We start from the raw sequence: 21,881 nt of genomic DNA on the forward strand, positions 1-21,881 counted from the left end.
CTTCTGCATTTTCTTACTTTAAGGAGTGGGTGGGAGTTTCTCTATTTGGTGCAATAATATGCTGTGGAGGAGTATTGTTACTTTGATTGCTGTGCAAACTTAAAACCCAACAAAGACATGACAAAGTCGTCATCACTCAAGCTCTTTGGCCCTTGATAATGGTGCCTCCTCAGAAGTCTGGTTGTTACTACCTAAAGAATAGTATGACCTGTTGAGTTGTTAGCTCTTGCACCCCATGGGCCTTGCTGCCTATTGCACTGGGACACGTGACACTCAACACCCTCGAATAGCCCTTGCACAGCGGTGAGTTCTGCTCATTGCACGCGCTAGGGTGTTTTGGGACTGGTCTTGTACTTTCCATCTTGATCTCCATGGATTGAGGAAATTGATGGAAAAGGCCTTTTTTCAATGAAACAAAAAAGGAAGAGATGTGGGAAGCCACATTCACCATTATAAGATGGCACCTGAGNCCGAAGGGCGTCAGCCAACTAACTGACAACTAACTGACAACTGTTGTGCACATGCTCAAACAGCACAGATGAGTAACAGCTCAAGCCCGGAGCATGCAAATGAGGGTATATAGTGAGCACCAATCATAGAGTGACACATTCCTCTTAGGCCTATTTAAGCAGCACCAGTTTTCAGGCTCGGGGTCTTTTTGCTTCAGCAATAAAACCCATTTAAAAACATCTGCAGAAGGATCCTGTTGTGGCGCGTCTTTCTTGCTGGCAAGTTAGGTGATCGCAACAGTCCTGGCTGTCCTGGAACTCACTTTGTAGACCAAGCTGGCCTTGAACTCAGAAATCTGCCTGCCTCTGCCTCCCAATAGCTGGGATTAAAGGCGTGCCCGGCAGTTCTATAATCTTAATTTCATGAAATGATTTTAAAATCAGATAAACATGCAGGCATGTGCGCTTGCGAGCACACACACAGACACACAGACACACCAAATCAGAGTTACCAAAACTCAGCACCACATAATGGGTTCTAAGAAGATCTACTATCTCAAGAATAAGCCATCATAGCATAAAAGAAAGAAAGAAAGAAAGAAAGAAAGAAAGAAAGAAAGAAAGAAAGAAAGAAAGAAAGAAAGCAAGCTGGATCAAAGCAGAGGCCCAGCAAGGCTTGTGACCACTTCTACCCTTGGCTCTGCTCACAAGCTTTTACAAAACAAGGGGGTCATACTTCAGACAGACACAAATGTAGTCCTCTTCCACACACCCTTCTGCCAGCTGTGCAGGAGGAGATTACCAGTCTGCCTAAAGAGACTCAATGTATAGCTCACATAAGTTGTTTCCTTAGAGACAAAAAGACTCCTTTCCTCTTACTCTGACCCAATGTGCTGCACCCATGTTAGACTCCACAAATGACCGAGAGAACAACTGCCTATTGTCAACTCTAGGAAGGCCACTCACAGCAGATGGCACCTCAACAGGAGGTCTCCTGTGTGGGTCAGGTCACTCCATACCTTGGAAATATTCACGGACAGAAAAAAGGTAGATTACACGGAGTAAGAAGTAAAATGAAAAGCAAGACCAAGGAAAAAAGGAAAAGGAAAACATCCTTGCCTCTTCTCTCTCTCTCTCTCTCTCTCTCTCTCTCTCTCTCTCTCTCTCTCTCTCTCTCTCTCTCTCTCTCTCTCTCTCTCTCTCTCTCACACACACACACACACACACACACACACACACACACACACACACACACACACACACCACTAATCACTCAGGCAGAGCCTCACTGCAGAAACACTTGTTCACCACAAGCAAGTTACATACACACCTCCATCCACTCTTCTCAACAAAGTTTTAAAACCATCACAAAGAACTGCCCCAAGCCAGAACCTTAGACAACTTAAGTTTTAAAGCAGAGGATGGCTCAACATTGGGGTGCCACCAAGTGGACAACCTGTAATGTTGCTGAGACCGGCAGCATTTTGTTTTATAAACTTTGGGGTTTAATGTTTAGAATTAACTTTAAAAGCTGAAAGCAATAAACACCCTAGACCACAGTGCAAGTGTGATAAACCTTGGTTCTTAACCTCTGTCTGAAGCACTGAAGTCTCGAAGCCGAATTCAGGGAATCCAGGGAAGGACAGAACTTCCTATGGAAACCCAGGCTGCTACAAACATAAATCAATAGCATCCTGGGACACTCTCTGCAAGCAAATTATACGAGTCAGTGCCCACAAGCCAAGCAGCCCTCCCTGGGCCACAGAGACACAGACCAGTGACAGCAGCCTGGGAGGCAGAGCGCCACAGGGAGGGCGCTTCTACAGCGGGCAGGGCACCTCCTCGCGGGCAGGACTTGCTGACTCCTAGTTAGAAGGCAGCAGTATTTTCCCATCAATACCTCCTCTTTGTAGTGTGAGTGCCACTGTCACACCGAACCTTCAACTAGTTGGACCATAAAAAACAATTTCAAAAACTGGTCCCTGACAGGGGCATGCCTTGGAGTGACCAGAGCCTTCCGTGTCACTAAGTGGAGATCGGCACACACTCCGTGCTGCCTGGGGTCCGACAATCCTCATGAGTAATTTCTTAGTCAGTTTTAGCATCTTCTGCTCAGTTAGAGGCTGCAGCCGCCATAAACTTTCCCGCAGAGGTTGTCAAGCCGTTTGGCTTCTGTTGTGATTTTCTCGCAGGAAGGTTAGTGGGAACTGAACACTGGCTTTGCACTCAGCTTCCAGTTATGCCCTCAGCTATAGTTTCAATTTTTCTAGCTTTAAAGGTGCAGCTTGAAGAAGAAAAAAAAAAAAAAAAAAAAAAAAAAAAAAAAAAACAAAAACCAGTAAGCCATCTATCAGTAGGTGGTGCTAAAGGCATACTTGAAGGAACACCACTGGTCTTCAAGCCCAACAGGGGCAGAAGTCACTTGCCCAAGACAGAAGCCATGCTGTCTCTGAGAGCCATGCAGAGCCCTACATACTTGTTTCTCTGTTTCAACTTTAATTATAATTTTCAAGCAGAAAAAAAACACTCATAAATCCTCAAAAGCAGGGCAGAATGAAGTATAAAGTATCGCCTTTGAACTTCAGCAAATGTCCAGTTCCAGTCCAGAAAGAGTCATTCCACTGCCTGTGAACACTTCCGGAAGTTTCCAACATACACAGCAGTTATGCATACCCACTCTCAGCATATTAACCTTCTCTCCCACCCCCACCCCCTTGTTTCCTTACACCATCCGCAAAACACCACTTAAAATAACATTGTTCTCGTTGGCTGATACAATATACCATGGAGTTTATGCCAGATCAATGCAGTTTAAAGCTTGGCTACATTCTACTACATGGATACCTTAAGGAGGTCCTTATTAGAATGCATGTTTAACTTGTTCCTAATCTTGCGCTATTTTCTATTATTGTTTACCTATAACCTTCTGAGCAAATTTGATGGCTTCTTCAACTGTGTCTGACTTTACAACTGCATCCAGAATTCCAAGCTTGAGTGCTTCATCTGCTGAAATATGTCTTCCTGGATCAAAAGGAAATAAAACAAATCAAGTAACAGTGCGAGGACACGCTGGGGCATTGCTCTGTCTAGTGGGGAAGGTGGCGATTCCTGGAGATACGAACTGATAAGTGAAATGCCTAAGGCCAACCTGGCTACTGTACTTGGTGATTTGTTTTTGAGACAGGGTCTCACTATGTACCTCTGGCTGCCCAGGAACTCCACACATAGGCCAGGCTGGTCTCAAACTCAGAGACCCACTTGTCTCAGACTCCTGCGATTGCTGGGATTCAGAGGTATGAACCACCATGCCCAGGCTGAACTGCTGTGGTTGAACCTCACTACAGATGTGGCCACCAAACTTGAATTCAAACAGTGGCTCTAATTCTTACTGATAGAGAAACCATAGGGAACTCTGCAAGGACTCTAATTTCATCTCTGGTAGATGGAGGTAATTATGCTTACCATAGTAATTCTGAGGATTCAGTAAAAGATGAGTGGTCTCTTTAGATCCTTATAACATTGTGTGTCTGTATAGAAGTGTGAGAAATGGTTGGGTTTTGGACTGTAGTACACCTCCTGCAAACCAGGAACTGTACCGATCAAGAAGAGACAGTCCACAAACAGAATGCTAGTGGGCCGAACAGGAGAACCCACATTTATTAAGTTGGCATTCCACCAAGTACAGCGAGAATCACATAGGAGAAATCAGACAGAGTTTTATCCCTTTCCGGTTAGCGAGCACCTTGACTCTGACCTAGACTATAGACTGGGCAAGCTTTGCAAGCCTGCTTCCTATGGAGACTTCGAAGGAAGCAGGTACCATTAAACAGCTGCTCCTTCAACGCCCTGGCAGAGGAGTGAAGCCCCTAATCCCAAACTTGGTGGAATCAGCGCTCGGCTGAGGGTTCTTTGCTTCATCAAAACCTTCCAAACCTCCTCATCCGGTGAGAGGGGTGGGGCAGGAGAGTGGTGTCAAGTGTCCTCTGTATAAAGATGCTTGGGTGAGCATAAGTTGAACCTGTGAGCCTAAAAGACCAAAAAGACCAAGGCATAGAAAAATAAAATCTGGGCACTATAAGGAGCTCTGGGATAACAAGATGGGGAATGTGAGCTGCCCATAGAGGGGCTGGCTGTTGTCAAGCTCTTGAGTCTCCCAGAAAGAATATCTTGGCTGTGTTTTCAATTAATAATGCCTTAACAACGGCCCAGTTCTGATCCGAACTACTAACAAGTAAGCACAAGGAAGCCCTGCATGCTCAACCTAATGCCTCAGCCAGGTTGAGACTCATTCTTTCTTGGGCCACACACAGTGTAGACTGGACCTCTGTCTAGCAGGCTGTGAGCCGAAAGTGCTGGAAGATGAGCCGTGGGGAGACCCAGAGTGACCAAGAGCATCTCCCACACATTTGACACTGCTATGTTTCTTTCCAAATGTCTTCAAGATTTTTTTCCAAAGCTTAAAATTTCAGTGTCATCACAGAACATCTCTGTGCTATCATTTTAAAGCCAACCCCCAACCCAGCCACCAGATCACAACATCTACTCAAGAAGACAGGCATGTGAGTCCTGTGCCAGCGTCCCCCGATTCACGGGGCCTTTGCTATGCAAGTCAAAAACCTGTCCATCTCAGAGTCCTTGCTTCTTTTCTCATGGTGCTAGAATGGCGGCAGCCCAGGAGTCTGAAGTGGGCCAAGATGGCAAGCGGCATTCTGTGAAAGCCAGCCAAGTTTCCTTCGCTCCTCTCTGTTTAAGAAGTGGGTTTTTCTTCCTGATTTTTCTCTGCAGCACTCTGAGCTTCCTGACAAGTTTCTTCAATTTCTTCACTGGTTTAATTCTGTAAATCTTTGGGTTTGCAAACTCAAAACCCACCCATATCTTTTATGATCCTATTTCTATTTTGTCTTTTGCTGAATAACCTGCCTCACGTGCACTGAATTTCTGCAGAATGCTAATTCCAAGCATTCTCTGGAGAAATCGAAATCACTTCAAATACTTCCCGTTCTTTAAAATATACTCATCATTAAACATTTGGTAACCTGATTGTTTGAGTGAATATGAATTCAATACATCTAGTTTCCTTCTACACACCCCTTTAAGAGGACAAAGTTATTTTTAATTCATATAGTCTGTTGCTTTCTATGTTGGCCCATGGGGATATAGTTTTTCTGTCAGTTTTTAAAAATCAGATCATATAGATCTCTAATAATAGTTCTAAAAAGTCACCCATTTATATTCTTAGAAATTAAAAAGCTAGTATTTTCATAGGTTTTATCTGTCAATATTTACTGTACTGGAAATTAAAACTGGGAACCTTAGAAAGGTTTCTGAATGAGATCATTTTAAAATGATGAGAAATTTATTATACGTTTACACAAGCTTTTGCTAAAATAATGGAATTTAAACCTTTGCTGTGTTAACTGCTCATTCAATAGGACAGCATCTGCAAGTAGGAACCTCATCTTAACCTTACTTAGAAAACAGCAGTATCAAGCTGGAGCCAATGAAGAGGGGCTCTGAGAAGGGTCTAAGCACAGTACACAGTCTACATCACCCTCTGGTGGGTACTGCTACTGTGCACACGATGAAAGGAAAGATGGCACACACGCGCACACTTAACCACACTTGTTTGAAATAAATACCTGGTTTTATGCCAAGGAACAAACCCAGGTTTCATGCAAGCTGGATAAGCACCCTACAACTAAGCTATACTACAGCCCCAGACATTAAACTTTCTAAACCAGGTCTGACTGCTATGGTTCCTATATGAACATGTGGTCTACAGATTAAAAAAAAAAGATAAACTTCCATAAACCCCAGGTTGATGAGCCCTCTGCTCATGTACATGGGCTCCTCATGGAAATATTTGGGAAGTGCTTAGGAAAGTTATTGTCTCTATTTTATGGATGACAAAATTTGGAGTCAGTGAAGCTAAAGTAGCCTCCTTAGAACCCACATGGGTAGTAAGTGACCAAGACAAGATTTTCTAGATTCTAATCTAGTACTCCACATTGATCCAAATCATAACTGGGATTTCCACTGACCTGTGGTAATTAAGTCAAGAGCAACAGGAACTCCGACGACCCTGGGAAGAAGCTGGGTTCCTCTTGCCCCAGGAAGAATCCCCAGCGTCACTTCTGGGAAGCCAACACGAGCCTACAAAACATTAAAGGCAGAAAGGCCACCATAAAGAGATGGTGCAATTGCACTCAAGGGATCCTACCCATAAGAAACAGTTTCACTGAAATCAGCAACAGTGTCTGCTGTCTCCTTTAACTGGTGTCTTTTCACACTCCCTTGCTTGGGCACATTTTTCCCTTTGACTCCATAATGACATGCCACAGATAACAAAGTAGCCTCTACAGTTCCCAGGGTTCCTGGAAGCTCAGAATGAGAGGACAAAACCAAGAGGAAGGGAAAGAATGATACAGAGCTTCTCCCATCTCCACACTACAAAGAATATACACAACTTAACAATAAAAGGACAGCCGACTAATAATGGGCCGATTATCTAGATAAACGACACCCCAAAGAAAGCACACAAGTGGCAAATGATGCTCAGAACCCTTGGCTGATGGGGATGGGGATGTAAGCCCTGATGAGAGGCATGTGATGCCTGCCAAATGAGTACAATAAAAAAGGCAGGTGCTCACCTGGGCAGCACAGACACTCAGACTGGAACACTATAGAGATGACTGGCAAGGTAGCTGGCAAGGATGGCACACATATTCATGAAGTGTTTGATAGTTTTCAATAGAGAAAGGACCATTAGAGCACAAGTAATTCTCAGGGGGAAACATTAAAAATGGGGGGGGTTGTTTTTGGGGGGGTTTTGTTTTGTTTTGTTTTTGTTGTTGTTTTGTTTTTTTGTTTTGTTTTGTTTTGTTTTTTGAGACAGGGTTTCTCTGTATAACAAACCCTGTTTTTTTGTTTTGTTTTGTTTTGTTTTTTGAGACAGGGTTTCTCTGTATAACCCTGGCTGTCCTGGAACTCACTTTGTAGACCAGGCTGGCCTCGAACTCAAAAATCCGCCTGCCTCTGCCTCCCGAGTGCTGGGATTAAAGGTGAGTGCCACCAATGCCTGGCCAGGGGAGGGGCAGTTTTAATTAGGAAAGGGAAAAGTGATTAAAATAAAACCAGAAGAGGGAATAGGATAAACTATGAAGATGTTTGAAAGAGTCATAAGGTATCAAACTATCATTTATCTACCTAAGATCACATATAACACACCTGAATCTGTATCTATGCATACATATATGTTTTAAATGGCATTTTCTCATCAGGACTGACAATGCTACCCACAGGAGTTATAGGTTATTTAACAAAAATCCCAACGCCAGGCATGAGAAGTCCCCATTTGAGCTGTTGGTCATGACTGCTCAAGAGGCTCCCAACACACTCTAGAATCTTGCTGTTGGCTTTTGGTTGTCTCCCAGAGATGGCTGGAGAGTCCCTGTTGCTGAGGACATTATGTACTTCAGAAACAGGGCCCAGAGGCTGTGGAGCTGGAATTGACCTGAAAGCTCCTGAGGACTCGCTTACGTGGTACACAAGCTTCCAAAGGAGGGAAGCAACCAGCCATCCAAGCCAGCTACGATGCCCATGAACCAAAACAAGCATCTTGAGTGTTGCAGCAGTGCCCATACCGTCATGGTAACCAGGTAACCAGCAGCTCTCTAATTGGACTTAAGAGCTGCTCAACAGAAGAGGAACCATTCCTGGAAATGGGGATCTAGCCATACACGGCTAGTGAGGTCATAGCTCTTGGAGGGGAGCCTACAACCAATCACTTTACTGAAGAGCAGAATCACAAAGTACACTGTAAATACTGTGCCCTGGTCCCCACAGATGAGTGTAGTCCTCACCCCTCACTGAGGAAATGGCTCTTTGTAACAACCGAAGACAACTCTAGAAAATCACAACCAATCAAAATGCAGAGTTGTGGAGTCCAGTCCCAGTGGGACATCTACAAAAACAACTCTGGAACCGAAGACCCAGGGGACACAGAAAAGGGGGCAGGGACCAAACAACTGAGCACCAGCTCTCAAGATGCACAGGACTGTCAGCAGTTCAAAGCCATCAGCCCCAGACATAGGCCACACTTAGAGCTGGCACTGAAGACATGGCCCACCCTAACTGTGCCCCTGGGAGCCTCTTACCTTTGCATCGGCAATCCGATAGTGACAGCCCAAGGCCAGCTCGAGTCCTCCTCCAAGAGCCACGTCTTGGATGGCGGCCACCACCGGCTTCTGGGATCGCTGTATTTCATCTACCAAGCTCCCTAATGAGAGGCCGATGGAAGATTTAAAGGCATGGATATCAGCACCTAAAGACACAGGGACAAGGAAGTAGTTCAGAAGGACGGAGCCATGGTCACTAACACTAGGAGACCCAGCCAGTTTTAGAACTTCAGATGCCTTGGGACTGAGAGGTGCTTTATTCTCGAACTGTAAGTGGAAGGAAATGAGAGAAAAATCCAATCTTTACAGAGAACCATGTAACCTTCCACGTTCTGTGTTCCCACTTTGTACAGAGAAGCTCTAAGTTTGGGGAAATTTAAAAGCTCAGAAAAAGAACTAGATTCTTTACTAAATCTATCATTTTGAAAATCAGTGCCTCTTACTGTTCACCAACCTATTTTAGAAGAACGTTGGGCTCAGTGGTTAAGAGCACTGACTGCTCTTCCAGAGGTCCCGAGTTCAATTCCCAACAACCACATGATGGCTCACAACCATCTGTAATGGGATCTGGTACCCTCTTCTGGTGTGTCTGAAGACAGTGAAAGTGCACTCATATACATAAAATTTAAAAAAAAAACAACTTAACAACAAAAAAGGAATGTCACCCTTTCTTCACTAAGGACACAAGCCATTACAATGTAAGATGCCACAGGAAAGGGCAAACTACCTATGTTGGAAACCAGTTTAGTACTGATATATTTCCTGAAAGCATTTTTTAAATGATTTATTTATTTTTGTTTTGTAGGTATGAGGATTTTGTCTGCTGCTATGTCTGAGCACACATGCCTGCAGTGCTCATGGGGTCCTGAGGAGGGCGCTAGACTCCCCGGAACTGGAGTTAGCGATGGTTGTGCGTGGCAGCCATCCCACCTCAGTGTGAGCAAACCTCTGTCCTCTGTAAGAGCAGCCAGTGCTGTTAACACTGAGCCATCTCTCTAGACCCCGATAGATTTCCTATGAGTAAGAAAATTAGCATGGCTCGTCTTTCTGGGTTATAAAAATGATGCAGGAATTATAAACATGTAAAACCTGTACAACAGCAACCACAGAGGACCACCTAAATATCCTCACACAGAGATAAAGTTTAAGACTTTGGCAAGTTCTTAGTCCTCCCGCGCATATGTAAGTGGATTTATGGTCTGCACGTGCAATTTACTATTTTTGTCTCAATACCTATCTTGACTAACTTGAAGTTCAGTATGTATTTCTGACAAGAACAGACTGTAAAGCCTTATTTTTTTTTGTCTTTACATGACAGAATACATAATTCATATAGTGTTTCCATAGGGCATCAGTAAGCTTGGTACACATTTAAAATTGAATGATTTCAGGGCTGGCAGTACAGTGCAGCTTCGGGGGGCCAGCGTAGCGAGCACGAGGGCCTGGGCTTAGTCTCCAGGACTGAAAAAAGTTTAAATTAAAAAATAATTTTGTGTTCAACACAGGTTTTTCGAGACAGGGTTTCTCTGTATAGCACTGGCTGTCCTTGAACTCACTCTGTAGACCAGGCTGGCCTTGAACACAGAAATCTGCTGTCTCTGCTCCCCAAATGCAGGGATTAAAGGCATGCACCACCACTGCCTGTTTTTTTTTTTTTCAACTTTTTTAAAAAATGAATTAAATTTGTTGTTTAACAGTTTCATACACCCTCAGCCTCTCTTATGTCCCAACCACCCCCACCAACCCCCACTCTCCACAAAATCCCTTTCCCACATTCATGTCTTTGTGTTTTGCTTCCTTGAGTTTAGCCAGAGCCATCTGCATTACCACCGGCTTGGAAGTATCCATTAGTGGCTAGTGGCTAGCATCGAGTACACCACAGAAGACAATGACCACTGCTCTCCCAAGATCTACCAGAGGTCAGTAGTGGGAGAGGCAGGGCCCAAGCACCCCTCCCCCACCCATAACTGTCTAAGGATAAGACTAGCCTTGTGCAGGCCCAGTATGGGTGGCTGTACCGGCTGAGAGTATGTGATTGCAATGGCTGTGTCATGTCAGATGTTATTTTGTGGCCCTTCTCCTCCCCTTCTGGCTCTCTTCTTTTGAGGCTGTCTCACTGTGTAACCTAAACTTGCCTAGAACTCATTTTATATCCCAGGCTGACCTCGAACTCATGACTCTCCTCCCTTAACCTTCTAAGTGCTGCAGGCACAGGAGAAGGCCACTGCACTAAAATGCACTGGTTTTGCTTTCTCGTAGTTGGCGTGTATGAATGTCTTGCCTCTACCCTTTCTCCAGGTCCTCCCTCCTCTCCCTTACCCCAAATAACCCCCCCTTATACCAGGTCTGTCTCATGGTGTGATTTCTCAGGGGGACATCTTGGCATGCGCCTGCCAGGTACGCCACTACCCTGCATGCACACCTCTTTGTACTCCAAACTTTTATGCTCTAGTTCCCAACTGATTTTTGGAACTCTGCCAATGTGTTTAAGGAGAGGGTACCTTGCCCTATTTGGAGCTGCACAGTCCTGCACAAGACTGCGAATCAAACTGGGCCATTTCTGATAACTTCCTTAATCCAACATTTTTCAGCCCAGGAACTTGGATCACGGTCCAGTTGTCCCCTGTCATCATGCAGAAAACCGGGCTCCCCATGGTTCTGACCCTCTTTCGGGCCTCAATTCACGGATTCAAGCTTAAGATTCTTGTGAGAAAGCCAGTTCACGTCTGGTTTAAACTTGGCGTATCAATTTAATCTGTCTCTTCCTCAACCATTCTCATCTGGACTTGCTGAGCATTAAAATGTGTATAAAAACATATTGCTTTGGTTTGGTTTTGGGTAGTGAACAATCTCTACAGTGTTGAGCAGGCAATGTAAGCAGTGATTTTATGGCCAGTATTTTTACATTGTTTTTTATCCCGACCCCAGAACTGGTGTACTCTCAGGCTACCATTTACAAATACTGAAGACCTCTGGAATTGGGCCCTCATCCCATGTGACTTCCGTCAAAGGGTGCAATATGTTCATTCTCGGGGCAGGGAAAGAAAGAGGTGCTATGGAGTACACCAGAGGAGTCATCACTTCAGATATTTGTGCTGTGCATTGTCGTGGAGACCCAGAGAAACAGTGCTATGGTCCCTGGGGGTAGGGGCTGTCCGAAGGAAAATGGGCTTCATTTCGAGACTCTGAATAAGCAGTCATGCTTCCTGGACATGTTCTGAGTGCAGACACTGTACAAGGATAGCCAGCTAAGGCATCTCCTTTAACCTCACACAACCTCCGTCAGCTAGAAATCATGGACTTTACTCTATAGGCAGAGACAATGAGGCAAGGATGTCAGAGACTGGCCCAAGCTCACGTAGGATAGAAGGGACACAGGTAGAGCAGACACACATCAGCACATTCATGGCAGGCAGCAGCTATCAGCCATCAAGACTAGAACGAAATGTTCTTCAAAGGTCCAGTCCTGCCCAGGTCTCTCTAGAGACAGATAGGCCCCATCACCCATGATGTTTTTCACCTCCACTCTAGTGTCCCCATTCACTACCCATAGGGATAACCGATGTACTGCTGGGAGTCATCTGGGTATAATTCTAGAGGTAATGGGAAAGATCTAGACATTTAATTACCTCCACAGAAGCGGTTGTTTGCTCCACAGATCACAAGGGCTTTAACCGTGTTGTCCAATCCAGCTTTCTGAAGTCCATTCCTTATTTCCGTGATTACAGTTGCACTAAAAGAAACAAAAATTCCATACAGCAAATTAGTCAAAATTAAATCTCTACCCTACTATTTCTTTACCAATGAACCACTGAACAGTTATGGTGGATAAAAAAAAAAATACAGATTCTTACCACAGAATTTTTCACTATTTGTTCAAGAAATAAAATATCTACTGTCAATTAAGCCCTGGGCTGGTAAAATAATTCCACCTTAAAAGCATTATTATTTTCCTCCCTTGTGCTCTAACTTGGATCATGAAAAGTTGGTAACCAGTTCTAAACATGTTATACATGACATCACAAGTACAGGGTTATCTGATAGGTATACACATGCAACTGCTGTGTAAAGTGTATGATCTGGGTGTGGCGGTAAAGGTACAAAGAAGGCTGGCAGCACAGAAGTTTGGAAGGGACAAATTTCCCTTCAATTTCTCATGCTTTCAGGACAGAAAAGATAAAGGAGAACCTGTGTGGCAGAGCTGCTAGTTATTTCAAACATCCATTCCCCATCACCTTCCTCTAACACCTGCTTCTTAGCTGGATCCATGGTGGCCCAAAACAAAGACTACATTTCCCAGCATGCTTTGCAACACAGTCCGCCCAAGCCACTAAGTTCTCTTGATACCTGCCACATTAAGGAAGATTTCTGGAAAACAGTGGACAAGATTTTCTACTTTTCTTTCCTTCCTACTCTATTATTTCCTTCCTACCCTGGCAAAAATACAGGTGAGATGGCTGGACAGAAGTATTCTCCTTGTACCAAGAGGTAGAAGGTATGTACAGAGGGCTACATGACAGACACTGAGGGTTGTGGGGCAGCTATTCTGGACTACTGTGAAAGAAGTCACTAGTCTTTGTTTAATTCACTGTCTTTGAAAGTTTTCTGTCTGTGGAAGCCAAATTCCACACTAACTAATTCAGGAAGGAAAGGCAAGGGCAAAGAAACATTGAGCAAGACCTACAGTAGATGCTCTACCCAGGCTCAGCACATGAGCGAGCAGCTATAGAAAGTGCAGCTAAAACCACGGGAGGGAAACTGTCCCAGAGGAACAGGAGCTTGAGCCAAGGGTATGTCTTCCAGGTCCATCTCCATCCAAGGCATAGGGAGTGCTCAGCAATCCCATCCATTCAGGAGAGTTTGTCTCAGGGAAAGAGAGAATTTGCCAAGTAGATCAGGATGGTGAAGAAGGGGGGGGAACCTAGAAAATCACGGGCTGTCAGCTGCAGGGAAGACAGCAGCAAGCTCCAGCCCGTTTTGCTTGAAAGTCTATGTTTTCTGGACAGAACTTTCCTTCTTGGGTGGAAAAACCAAGCTGTTACAGAAGCGGTGCTAAGATCAACAAGACAAAGATTCACAGACTACAGGAGTTACTTGCCCTGATGAGCGATAATAACCTTTCACCCAGTTACTTTTTACCTACATACAACTAAACAAAACCTCCCACGCCTGATTCATTACTAGGAAATGGAATAAACAATCTGAGCCATGACCATAATACCGAGAAGTCTAAAAGGCTGAGGAGTTGTCCATCTGGGCAGAATTGCTTCTGGGAAACCATGCCCCCAGCCTAACGAAGCCCCTCAACACATTCAAGTCTGGCAGATAAACCATGGCAGTACTCTCCCATACCCCATACAAATCTTCATTCCCAAACTACTTACAATAAACCAGAACACATGCACACTGCACAGTTCACAGTGCACTGCTTGACAATGACGACAAAAGGACACCAGAAAAAGGTCACATCCTCACTGGGAACTCAACTGTTGTGGACAGAACACTGTTTTCTCTCCATGGGTAAATGGTAGGAAGGGACCCCACAGCCAAACTGTCTCATTCAGGATTTCCCTCTCCTGGGAGCCACTGAGGAGAGGGCTGGGGGTTCACATGGCAACCATCTCCTCCTCTTTTATACACATTTTTGTTCCTTTTGAAAACTCACAAACAGAAAAAGAAGAAAAATGGCTACCAATCAGAGGCTTGATGGGGCCGGATGAGGGTACCTAAGTGTCTCTCTCAGGCAGGAGGGATGCTGGGAACACATGTGACCCAAGCTCTGCTTTACTATGTGAGCCCTTCCCACCTTTGGAATTATTCAAAACAAAATCAAACAACCAAACCCAAAACCAAAACAAGCAAAAAACATCTAAAGCTTACTAAGTCAAATTTGTGCAATTTTCAAAAAGAAGTTAACAAATAAGAAAATAAAACCCACCGGCCAGATGAGGCTGGGTTTTAAGTTCAAGAAGCATTTTTTCCAGCTGTGCTTTTTGTGTGCACATGTCCGAAGCTCAGGTAGAATACACCGTGCCTGTCTTCCACAGGGTGGCAGTTTTAGAGCTTTCCCAGAACACTGCCTCTCACATCTCTAAAACTGCCACCCTAGACCCTAGACTTTGACTGGAACAGAAAGAAATTTGGCTCTGACAGCGGCAAAAGCTAGTGGATCTCTGTGAGCTTGAGGGTAGCCAGGGCTATACAGACTGAGACCTTGTCTTTAAAAGAAAGAAAAGAAAAAAAAGAAGAGAAGAAAAGAAAACACTCGATAAGCTAGAAAGATAATTTCCCATTAAAAATTAAAAGTGAGCCGGGCAGTGGTGGCACACGGCTTTAATTCCAGCACTTGGGAGGCAAAGGCAGGAGGATTTCAGAGTTTGAGGCCAGCCTGGTCTACAGAGTGAGTTCCAGGACAGCCAGAGCTACACAGAGAAACCCTGTCTTTGAAAAACCAAAAAAAAAAAAGAAAGAAAAAATTAAAAGTGAGAAAGAACAAAAGAATAAAACAAAGGAAAAACTGGGAACCTACTCCCTTGGTGAACAAGCTGACCCTCGATAAATTGGTGAGAACCTCCTTAAAACAGAACGAGGAAGTCCACCGGGGACAAAGGAGCCACTTTCCCTCTGGATGACAGCTACCTTTTCCCTACTTTCTATCCTTTAACCTTTTGCTTTTGACTGGTTAATTAGAAATGAAATCTTATCAGGAAAACAGATTATGAGCCATGACATTACGTGCAGCGGATGTGGCCACCCTTCTAGGGTCCGCTCCAGACTCCAGAAATCGCCACCAGTGAGGCCTGTGGTGGGGAAGACTGGATCAGCAGCATGCCGCCTAAAACCCGGGGCCACTCAGATTTCCCAGAAAGAACCTTAGGTGAGGTGATTGTGCAGAACAGGTGGAACGCCGCCGCTGTGTAGCAGGCCTCAGGCACCGGCGTGGACTCACATTCGTTAAAACCTGTTTTGGCTGAATGGCAGATGGGAGACCCAGGGATACAGAAGGTCACTGCATTTTACTTCTGGGTAAAGAATGACAGCCAGTGGTGGCTCACATCTGTAATCCCAGCACTTGGATGCTTGAGGCAAGAGGATTGCCACAAGTTCGGGGCCAGCCTGCATCACAGGGTGAAATCTTGTTTCAAAAATCCAAAGCAAACAGCACCAGCAAACCCTCAGACAACAAGGAAAGATTTGGGGCTCAATCAAAATCACCTTACTCGGTGGCCTGAAGAGAGACTGACTTTTCCTACCCCAAACACACATTTCTTTTCATGGATGTGTTTGGTAACACTGAAGCTCAAAAACTAGAAATAAAGAGAAAGGATGAGCTGCTATAGGGAACACACACACACACATACACACACACACACACACACACACACATCCCTGTAACCCATTTTCCAGGTCCATGCCCGGTCACTAAGCATGTGCTAGTCCTACACTCAGGTCAAGCAAAGGAGTCTGGCTAAACTCAGTGAGGAATTTAAACTGTTTCTCTGGGTAAATCCCCAGGGGACTCAGGTAAGAATGTTTATAAACGTCTGGTTACTTTTCACCCTTGAACCTTAGGGCAGGCTAGCTAGCTAACTTGACGAGTCACATTGGTGAGCTCTGAGTTCAATTGCAAGACAGTTCTCGAGGGAAGACTTACAAGGTCAACCTCCACCTTCTCCTACACCGCAGGCAAGTGTAAGTGTACCATCACACACACACACACACACATGTAAATCTCATACACAGCATGCAGGTATAAGTGTACCCTCGCACACACATGTAAATCTGAACATGTGTGCATGTACAGCACACCTATATAAAGATAAAAAAAGCAAAAGAAACCAAACAACCAAACAAACAAAAACTCAAGATACCATTTTGTGAGCGCTGGCCTAAAACCCTCATCTTCTTTGACCATGGCAGGATTCTTCTACTGAGTTTTTTTTTTTTTTTTTTTGGGGGGGGGTGCTGTTGTTACTTAAACCAAAGCTTCTCAAATCAAATTTGTGACCTACAACTGGCTTTGTTGTCGTTGTTATTTTAAATAAACAAAAAACTAGAATATTCCAAAATCTACAGCTTGTAAGGATTGGCTAGGTTTCAGGAAATCCTGTTTTCAGTTCGACATGTTGTATGCGCATGTGCATCTTCAAATTTTATGTATTTAAATTAAATTTAAGGTTTTTGTTTTAACAAAGTAGATTATAGTTATCAAAAAAATGTTGAAAACCATTGCTCTGTGAGATCGTAGTTAGGAAGAAACTGAACCTTCCCAGAATAGAGAAAAACATGGCTGCCCTCTCTAATAAGGAAGGGTTTTAATTGTTGGGAAAAGAGAATTAGACAATTCACAATACCTCATTCAGGTAGAAAGAGATAGGTTCCTGCGTAAAATTAGAAAGAAGGAAGGGAAAGGTGGGAAGATGTGAGGGAGGGAGGGAGGGAGGGAAGCAAAAAAAAAAAAAAAAAAAAAAAAAAATAACCTAAGGTAAAAAACAAGGATGCTAAGCTGTTAAAGTTGGTGAACAATTTACCTAAAATTAAAGTTCAGAGGAAAACATGGGAACGTGTAGGGTCTAAGAGAAAAAATGATCTCCACGAGGCTGAAGCAGGTGCTGAGCAAGGGGGCTACTACAGGGGACTGACCACAAGCTACTCAGAGATACAAGGAGGTCCAACAAGCGTGGAGTCGTTTACAATCTACATTGCATTTACCTTAAGATTTCTCCTGACTGGGGAGGGACATAGCAGGCTAAATGCAGAAACGCACCAGAGAGTACCAGAAGGAATGGTTGTGAGACTGTGGGACATTTCCCTCCTGACCTCTTGATGGACATAGCGCCTCACGGTCAGAGAGTTCAGTAGAATCCCTCTATCAAGTAATTCTATCAGTACATGAGCGAACCATGTGGAACCATATTGCTTATGCTTTCTTTGTGAGAACGCATGCGGTAACCACTTCTTGGTTTCTGGGCTGAGATCAAAAGTGAAATTGGTATGATCAGTAATTTGCTTCTGCCCTGCCCCCAAAGTGGCCAGTAATTTCTGCATATTATGTATTAATCAATGCCATCCTTCATATTAACAAAACTACATTATTAAGTCAAATGTGGTAGAACATACCTTTAATCCCAATGCTTGGGAGGCAGAGGCTAGTTCAAGGCCAGCCTAGTTCACCTAGCTAGTCCAGGTCAGCCAGAACTACAAAGACCCTGTTTCAAAACAAACAAACAAACCAACCAAAACAACAACAACAAAAACCTATTTATTTTTTTGATCCTCTGTGAGTATCAGGGCATGTGATACACAGATATACACACAGGTAAAAGACCCATACACATAAAATAATAATAATTTTGAAGTTTAAAAAATAAAATCTAATAACAGTGTGGTTTTAAATCTCAGTTAAAATGAACATGTCTCCTCTTTTCTGTTGTTTGTTTGCTTTTAAGATTTTTTTTTTTTTGAGACAGGGTCTGAATAGATCAACAGTTCCATCTGCCGCAGCCTCCTGAATGCTTTGATTCCAGGTGTGTGCCACCCTGTAAAGAGACTTACAGGGCACTGAAAGCTAAACACATCTACTGATGTTTAAGACGCCCAGGAAGCTCAGAAACTTGAAAGATTCATAAGATCCCCAAAGTAACAGAAGAGAAGCCATCATGAGAAGGAGGCTCCCCATGAGTTGGGGTGGGCTTTCCAGGGATTCCATTTTAACTAAGTTACAAGAGTATAGTTGCTTCCAAAACAATGGAACCCCTGGAAAGCCCACCCCAACTCATGGGGAACCTCCTCCTCAGGATTGCCTCTCTACTGAGCTAAACTTGGGTGGAATCGTTTACTTGGCCGGTCACAGATGCTCTCTCTTGGGAGGATGGTTAGTTGTTCTCACCCATTGTACAGGACTATTCTCCTGTTTGACTGAGCCTGTTTGCCAAAGATCATCAATGCTGGGCTTGGTGGTGGCTGACTTTCATGGTACGCTCTGACTATCCAGCCACCCCTCTTTACCCTAATTGTACCCTAATTGTACCTAATTGGTCTCTGGGAAGGACTAGAGGATATAGGTAGGGAAGGATTAGGGGAGGGGGCTCTTAACAGCCACGGGGAATTATGATCTTTGCTGGGGAGGGCTGATTCCAATGTGGCAGCTCTAAAGTCACTGATGCTCCTGTCCCCGTCCTCCCCGCCCCCCACCCAGCGCATCACCCGCATCACCCCGTTCTGAAAGTAAGCCTAAACCCATTGCATTTAGTGCCCTGCAGAGTGAACAGGGCTGGAACTGTACCTAGATTTGTCCTTTAGGCTGTAAGGCCTCACCTAGGAAAAGGGTTTTAGCAAGGTCTCACCAGTCAAAATTATACAGTTATATGTCACAATCCTGTCCACCACTTCTGCAATGCATAGCCTCCTGTGGCTAATATAGAATTATACTCTATTCGCCAGTGATATGGAATGGACAGGGTAAATGAACACCATTTTTCAAGAAGACAACAGATCTCATCTTTAATAGTAATGTGCTAAGTGCACTGCATAGGAGGGTATTGCAGGTGATGTAAACAAAACTTCAGCTTTTCAGAAAATCCTACTCAGTAGGCCTCCTGTGACAGGGAGAGTTGACACGCAGGGAACTAAACTCTGCTTTTCTAGCTAAGTATAGCTTTTGGCATCACAGAGACGCTGGGGTTGCAAGCCGGCAGGAGGGTTGCAGGAAGGGGGATCAAGCAGACACTTGGTGCACCAGCCTCGCCTCTGTAGGTTCCTGACTCGCCAGAACCAGCGCGCAGTGAGGTCAACAGATGACAGACGGAAGGCCGGAGCCAGCTGCTCATTGGCCCGTCTTTCCAGCTGAGACAAGCCCCCACCTAGACCCGCCACACCCCACTGTCCGGGCCCGTGTTACCTGACGGCATTGACCGGCGGGTTGCAAAGGCGGATCATCGCCAGGGAATGGGGCAGCCTCAGATACTCAGCCATTTTCTCAAGGTATCCAGCGCCTCTGATGTCTGGGGCAGCCCGGGGCTTCTTTTCTGGGCCGCCCTGAGAGGAGGGGCGCGCTCTGGGCCAATGGGAGCCGCTGCTACCGCCTCCTGCCCCTTGCACCTCGTGCTTCTTGGGGCTGGCTGCACTCCAAGGAGGGTGATCCTCCTATGCTAGCAAAGGAAACGTCCAAAGGCAAACCGAGCTGCTGGGTCGCACCACCGACGTCAGTCACATGATCACAAAACAGCCATTTACCAGGACACTAAGCCCCGGGCTTCTCTGGTTCTGTCCCTTCTAAAGGCTGGGATTTTTCACAGTTCATCTAGGAACTGCGCACGTATTATAGGCTAGATGTAGGCTGGAGACTGACAATAAACCATGCCTTGTCTCTTCCCTCTAAAAGCTCAGCCTGGGGCACGGTCCTTCCAGCTGCGTAAGGCTCCTCATGGTTGCCAAAGTCCACCAAGTGGCCAGAAATCAGTGTGCAGGTTGACAAGTAAAACCGTACTTGTAAATCTTCGCTGATGTTTCACAAGTTTTAACAATGTCTAAATATCATTTTTAGGTATGTTACTTCTTGAAATTAAGACAGGGTCTGACTAGTAGAGAAATGCCGAGTCTCCAGAAGCCCCGCTAACGAGCATTAGTCATTCCCTTGACATGTGGGCTACAATTATCAACGTGATTATCAAAGTACACCTTCAGAAGGCAGCGATGATGACAGCCTATAGGGGGAGCAATCAGCTACTTACAAGCTACAGGAATCTGTGTCTACTGCCTCTAAAGCCATGCCTAGTCCCCCAAATTCTCCTCATGTGTTCTGTTGGTGGAAGTCTTCGCAGCCAGCCCAGGTCTCACCTCCTATAAGAAGCATTAACTTCTGCGTTGCCTCCCTTCAGATACTGGTGTCTAGGAGAAATCACTCAGTCTCAGCATCCCAGGAACCTGACCAGGTAGAGTTCAAGGTTTAGTAGCACTGAGTGGCCTTATTACACCCCAAACCCTTGGAGCAAGAAGTGAAAATAAGCACTCTTTGGAGTCATCTCAAGACACACTATAATCTCCATCTTGTAGGAGTATGTCACTGGCCACTTTTAGGTTTGCACTTTTATTTTAGTTGAGCACAGAACTTTCTGTGGTGTCTCCCACAGTGGGTTCTTGGTAAAAGCTTCAATATAAATCCATTAAATGGCTTGGATGTTTAGAGTTGGCACCTCAGTGGGAGCAGAACCAGCAAAAGGCAAGTGAGGCATTTAGAGGACAAAGTTCAAAGGGCAAAGTTCCTATCAGGTTCAGCCAGTGCTCCTCAACAGCAAAGCCACCCATACTTCTATCAATTAGTCCCTCTGTAAGTGGCAGAGAAATAGGGGTGCAGCTAGGTGGCAGCATAATGGTTTTTCTTTTCCTGATGATACAAAATTGTCTACATGTATGGGTTCCATATTTGCTAAACTCATGGATGCCAACTAAGTAGGTTCTACCATGTTGCTGTGCGTAGACAATCGTTTGATCTTCCATATCCTTCTATTATTTTACTTAATTTGTCTTACAAACGTAACCATACTTTTGGCTACTTTCCTGGATTACCTGTTATCTTTCTCTAACCCAATCCCTTCCAACCCCCCAAAACTAGGTCAGTGAGAAAGAAAATGAGAGGGAAAAGGGGCGTAGATCTCTTTAGACTACTTCCTGCTGATTAAGGGCATCAGGTTCCTTGGGGCAAGTCCAATCTTTGTTGTCAGGATATCCAATTTCTTCTTCTCATCTCTTTGCTCACAGCAACAGGAACCACCAGCAACAGCAGCAGCAACAGCAGGGGGCAGCAGCTTCCATAGCCTCTAGGTCTCTGGCATTTTCATACCCTCACAAGAGTCCACAGATTTCCCAATGTAAACTATTTTTTGACAGAATCACAGCCCTGCCAGAGCATGAGACAAATCATAGTCAGCTGCTGTGGAAGCAACCCCATATTCCACACCTGGGATTAAAACAAAACATTTTCACACACCATAACTGTTTTTTAAAAAGAAACAAAATTCTTACTACATACACAGTGCTACTTCATGGGATATCATTGTCTTGGGCAAGCACCCCCCCACTTTCACTGTAGCAACTGCATCATCTTGCATCCTCAGTTCACAAGGAATCTCAGGTTTGTTAATGCTTCAAAAAAATCACTGTAAGCTCTGAAACCACCACAGTGCCCAGAGGGTAAATGTTGAACTCTATCACAAATACTGAATTTTTGCCTGCTGGACCACGTAGGTCTCTACCT

At 44.7% G+C, this 21,881-nt stretch overlaps 1 protein-coding gene and 1 non-coding gene across 3 annotated transcripts in view; one reads left to right on the forward strand and one right to left on the reverse strand.

Moving 5' to 3' along the window:
- The window catches only part of Ehhadh (enoyl-CoA hydratase and 3-hydroxyacyl CoA dehydrogenase), a 28,513-nt gene extending 8,828 nt beyond the window's left edge, over positions 1 to 19,685 (reverse strand). For both annotated transcript variants that reach the window (XM_029544869.1, XM_021210067.2), the window contains exons 1-5: positions 19,527 to 19,685; positions 12,256 to 12,359; positions 8,606 to 8,772; positions 6,491 to 6,602; positions 3,366 to 3,470 (exon numbers count right to left, since the gene is read on the reverse strand). In XM_029544869.1, the coding sequence (XP_029400729.1) occupies positions 3,366 to 3,470; positions 6,491 to 6,602; positions 8,606 to 8,772; positions 12,256 to 12,359; positions 19,527 to 19,600 (562 nt within the window). In that variant the 5' untranslated portion in view covers positions 19,601 to 19,685. The remainder of the gene's footprint in view (positions 1 to 3,365; positions 3,471 to 6,490; positions 6,603 to 8,605; positions 8,773 to 12,255; positions 12,360 to 19,526) is intronic.
- Positions 7,092 to 7,197, forward strand: LOC115065193. The gene has a single exon (XR_003844980.1). It is a non-coding gene; the product is annotated as a U6 spliceosomal RNA (small nuclear RNA).
- Positions 19,686 to 21,881: the final 2,196 nt, after the last annotated feature.

This window comes from Mus pahari, chromosome 12 (genome assembly GCF_900095145.1).
Source record: "Mus pahari chromosome 12, PAHARI_EIJ_v1.1, whole genome shotgun sequence".
Classification (NCBI taxonomy): Eukaryota; Metazoa; Chordata; class Mammalia; order Rodentia; family Muridae; genus Mus; species Mus pahari.